Source organism: Sinocyclocheilus rhinocerous, unplaced genomic scaffold (assembly GCF_001515625.1).
Source record: "Sinocyclocheilus rhinocerous isolate Xijiao unplaced genomic scaffold, SAMN03320098_v1.1 scaffold1090, whole genome shotgun sequence".
Taxonomy (NCBI): domain Eukaryota; kingdom Metazoa; phylum Chordata; class Actinopteri; order Cypriniformes; family Cyprinidae; genus Sinocyclocheilus; species Sinocyclocheilus rhinocerous.
The window spans coordinates 292,557-297,592 of record NW_015665008.1 but is presented as its reverse complement, the minus strand read 5'-3'; the positions used below and the strand labels follow the sequence as shown (position 1 = coordinate 297,592).

General features: G+C 37.3%; 1 protein-coding gene across 1 annotated transcript in view; it reads left to right on the top strand.

Annotated features, from left to right (window-relative positions):
- Positions 1–1,073: 1,073 nt before the first annotated feature.
- The window catches only part of LOC107730897 (inositol polyphosphate 1-phosphatase-like), an 11,747-nt gene continuing 7,784 nt past the window's right edge, over positions 1,074–5,036 (top strand). The window contains exons 1-4 of the mRNA XM_016541851.1: positions 1,074–1,281; positions 1,960–2,172; positions 2,266–2,326; positions 4,006–4,206. Of these exons, the coding sequence (XP_016397337.1) occupies positions 1,279–1,281; positions 1,960–2,172; positions 2,266–2,326; positions 4,006–4,206 (478 nt within the window). The 5' untranslated portion in view covers positions 1,074–1,278. The remainder of the gene's footprint in view (positions 1,282–1,959; positions 2,173–2,265; positions 2,327–4,005; positions 4,207–5,036) is intronic.

The following is a 5,036-nucleotide window of genomic DNA, read 5'->3' as shown; positions in this document are numbered from 1 at the left end:
TGGATTCAGTTGCTGTATTAAATATCCATCTGATATAAAATAAAAAAAAACAGTCAAGAGTTTGTTTTTTCTAGCCTGTCTAAAATCAGTCCTGCCAACTCTCCCATCAACCCAAAAGCCAAGCAGAACTAAGTGAAGAGCAGAAAGCAGAAAACAATGTGAGGCAAAAATGAGCTTAATTAAAATGAGTTTATTTGAATTATCTAATTAAATAATCTGTTTAATGTAAAATATTTCATATTAATATTTATTAAGAATTGAGTAAATAAATAATGAGAGATAGATATGATAGATAGACAGATAGATAGATAGATATACACACAGGTTGCTATTAAGAACTCAAATGAGACAATAGGCCATTGTGTATTTCATTGTGTGCTGCCTTCTTTCAAACCAGGGGAGTGTGCAGCGTGATCGATCAGCTCCTCGCCATCCTGTCATAAATGGCCTTGAAGAGAGAATAATACACACTGAGCATGCATTAGCCTACTTACAGTACATTGTTATAAGTGGGGATATTTGGATATGGCTGTAACAGCTTAATTTTATTGAAACTGAACGGAAGTGAGAAAAAAGTGTTTATTACGTTTGAAATATGGATATTTATCTTACAAAAACGCATGGATTTGCTACAGGAGGCCTTTATTCACCCTCCCCCCCGGGAGCCGTGTGAGGCACATTTTATTATGGATGTGCGCACTTTATTTAACGTCTTCTGAACTGTTGACAACAAACACATGCTTACCCCCGTTGAAAGGCTTGGTGGGGCCAGGACAATTTTTAATATAACCCCGACTGGATTCGTCTGAAAGAAGAAAGTCACATACACCTAGGATGCTTCGAGGGTGAGTAAAACAACAACTAACCCTAAGACTTCTCTCTATTCCTTAGTAAACGTTTGTCTCAGCAGCTTTGTGAATAGGTTTTAAGAGAAAACTCTTAGCTAAAAACTTTTACCTTTATTTTGGAGTACTCTTAGTGGTAAGATACAATGTTTTGTGAATACGGGCCCTGAAATGTATGTTTGACTCCAGCAGAGGGCGGTATTTATGAACAAACTCCTCCTACTTCGACGCATTGAGAGGGAAATGCTCTCATTTCCGAGGCGTTTCCGCTACGTTACTTAAAGCATCTGCGTTACAATGCGCTGGCGTCAGGCAGCAGAGATGAAGTGTGCGCGCGCTCTCAGACAGAGGATCAGTGCAGCACTGTGACTGTGACATACAGGAAGCGCTCAACTTCAGCTCAAGGACACCGAACCGCTACAGGTTTATTTCAATGGTATGAGCTGTAATTATCAAGTCTTTTCTTTGATTGTTAGGTCTGTCTTCTAATAAGGAGCATTCGATTCTGTGCAGAGATGTGGGCAGTGTGTGTGTTTCTGTGTGTGACTGCGCTTCTTCATGTACACATGTTTATGTGTTCTGTCTGTGTTTGTTTCTTTGTGTTGGACCCTTGGTGTCAGGACTAAACCACAGAGATTATGTGAACTCTGTAAGACTCTGATAGTTGGGTCAAGTGAATCTGCAAGGGACATGTCTATACAAGTTCATCAAAGCTGTCTAATACTTAGCTATAAATAATCAAAATATAATTTTACATGCATTTGTGCACTGATAAATAAATACACTCACTATGTTCAAATTCACATAACATTTGTCTTCAGGGTTATGACCTGTATCAAAGCTCTTTGCAAATATCACCATGATACCCAGGACTCTAGTCAAGCTGTGATTTGCAGAAATATTGTTATTTTTCTTCTGGCATTCATCATGGTGCTTTACCCTTTTGTCCCACTTAGTTAATGAGGGTCTTTTTTTAGTTTGCTAATATTTTTGTAACTTGACCTGATTTTGATTTGACCTGTTTAGTGTGTTGAAACGTTACTGACATACTTGTAAATCTGTACCGTTGACTATCCAATATATAGAGCTGAACTTGTTTATGTGTGATTCACAGGCCTCGGGTATGGCAGAGTTGCTGCGGTTGCTCCTGAGCGTGGCAGAAAAAGCCGCTAATGTGGCACGGGTCTGTCGACAGGAAGCACCGCTTTTTGAACTTTTGGTACAGGAAAAGACAGGAGCTGACAAAAACAAGAAATTCGTCCAGGACTTTAAGACGCTTGCTGATGTGTTGATACAGGAAATGATTCGCCATGATGTTTGTGCCCAGGTTCTTAAATTTAAAGCTTTCACTGAAATCAAAATTCATTTTAGTCAAGTTTATCATCTTGATGGCTAAACATTCTCCATTTTTGCTTTATAGTTTCCAGAGCTGACTGGCTTTATTCATGGAGAGGAGTCAAACAAGTTTGAGAATGGACTTGGTATGTTACCCTTAGAAGCTTTGATTCTGTGCTGCAGTTGAAAGGATTTCAGTATGCAATTGAATTCAAATTTTCACCACTCTTGTGGCACTTGTTATTTGACTTTTAACTCCACTGAAATATGTAAAGCTGTAGATCATGTGACAACATAAATACATGTTTCTTTGCATGGCAAGTGTTGTTTTTGATGACTGCATGGAAGAGTAAAATCAGATAAAATTATGCAAACGTTAAAACCGTTTAAAGGTTAAAGCATATTCAGATAATTTTATCATAGCTGAAGTACTTTATGTTGAGCTGTGCTGTCCTTGAAGCAGAGGTGTAAGAAACTGTATGATTTCTTAAAGGAGCCAAGCATTCTGTTTTAGACAATATAGGATGGGCCAAGTACAGAGCCCTGTGGGATTCCCTATTAGGATGCAAGATGCAGAAAATAAATCCTTGGCAACTGCAGTGACCGACCCTGTTTACATTAAACTCAAATTAATGGCTTTCTGATCTTTTCTTTTTCACAGGGGTTTTTAAGGCCTTGCTCACAACATGACCACAGCACTTGATGGGTCCAATTATCAAAAAGGATAGGCAGTCTAAAAGCACTGATTAGAGATGCGCTTCTCAGTTAATACCTTAATTTTATGTTCTGTGAAAATAAGGGCCCCATTATGTGCCATCATGTGCTTATCATGTACTTCACCATATGTCTGCACATTCCATTCTCATACAGTTTTCTATACATGCAGGCAAATACACATGATTATATTAGTAGAATAACTTAATACATAAATGGCCACATTAATTTACATTTTGATTAATTAAAATCTTCTACAATAGCAGCGGTGGGTGATTTTGTGATCCAGACGAATCACAGTGAGGACAGTGAAGATACTGTAAGTTTGGATTCAAGTAGCTTTTAGCCTGCGTCGAGGCGGTGAATATGTCAGGATTTGAATTGTGGTTATGCAAACAATTTTAAAATCAGATGGGATAAAGCCAGTGGTTAGGTTGTTACCACGTTACCTGGTAGGAAAATATTTGCATTACAATAAAGTTGTAGCTATCATTATGGAGTATTTTATGAGTATATTGGAAGAGCTGAGGAATACTTAGCATGAGATTGAAATGCTTGTGTTTGTTTTTGGGTGTTCAGAAGATGCCAGGGAATAATGTGCAATTTAGGTTTTCTTCCACTGTTTTTCATACCAGCAAACTTGTCTCCTTTTGACGAGATTTGCCGTTCTGACATTGAAATAGGCCATTCACATGATTTGTGTAGCTCCGAGGAGTTTTTATTTGGGAGGTGGTTATATGAATGTATATCTGAAGGGAACTTACTGTCTTCAGAAAAGCTGGCAATCTTACGACCTCATGATGCCTAATAAAGTAGTGTTCATAAGTGCTTTGTTTACAAGGGTAACTGTAGTAAATCATTTATTAGGCTGAAATGTGTGGTTTATCATTCTAGAAGTTTTCAGAATTTTCTGAAATTTCGACTGCCGATTCTACAAAATTTTTAGAATTTTGTTTTCAAATCTGGAATTTGCAGGTATGCTTTTGCTTCTCATAAATTGTTTATGCATCTCTGATGGCCAAGAACACTCAAACTCAGAGCTGTAGTCAATGTATTAATCAATTAATTAACACCATTTGACTGGAATTGATGTGAATTGTATTTCTTTCAGGGGAGAGCGTAATTGTGACAGTATGTGCTCAAGAAGAGGACACGACTGCTCTGTTGGCTAAAGTTCTGGATGGTGATCAAAACGCTGCGTCCCTCCTGACCAAGGTGATCCACCAGGACCTTCAGATTAGAGACGAGGCGGCTGAATCTCTGCAGCTGTCCATCAGCCCAGTCGACGTGGGCATCTGGATTGATCCCATCGGTAATGTATTTATTTTCTGTCCAGATTTTTACTTCGCTAATTTATTTAATTTGGCATTTTATTCATTTATCCTTTTATAACTTTTTTTTAATCCAAATAAGGAACGTGACAAGCAATTTGTCGTACAGCCAACAATTCATAGTTCACAATACCAGGTTTAGTGTACACTAGATTAGAATGTCACAGACTACAGTATATTGAGTTTAAAGATACATGAGATACATGAACGTGTGTGCCCTATAGGGATGTAACGATTCACTCAACTCACGATGCGATACGATTCACGAGACTGATTTCACGCCACGATTTTCTCACAATTTTTTGAACAAAATGAGATTCAAGACAAATTATAAATGAAAATGTAAACAAACTAAGGCTTTGCCTGTGCTTTTTTCATTTAAAATTAGAGGCAACCACTGCATTTTAATCACGATCCAAACAAAGATGCAGCATACATGCAGCATGATCAGTTTTTGATTTAAATTAGATTGTATAATTTCGAAATTTGAAACAAAAACAGAATGGTCTGACTTTAGCTTTGTGAAACTATACTAAATAAAACATATGTGACCCTGGAGCACAAAACCAGTCTTAAGTCGCTGGGGTATATTTGTAGCAATAGCCAAAAATACATTGTATGGGTCAAAATTATAGTTTATTTTATGCCAAAAATCATTAGGATGTTAGGTAAAGATCATGTTCCATGAAGATATTTTGTAAATTTCCTACCGTAAATGTATCAACTTCATTTCTGATTAGTAATATGCATTGCTAAGAACTTCATTTGGACAACTTTAAAGGCGATTTTCTCAATATTTAGATTTTTTTGC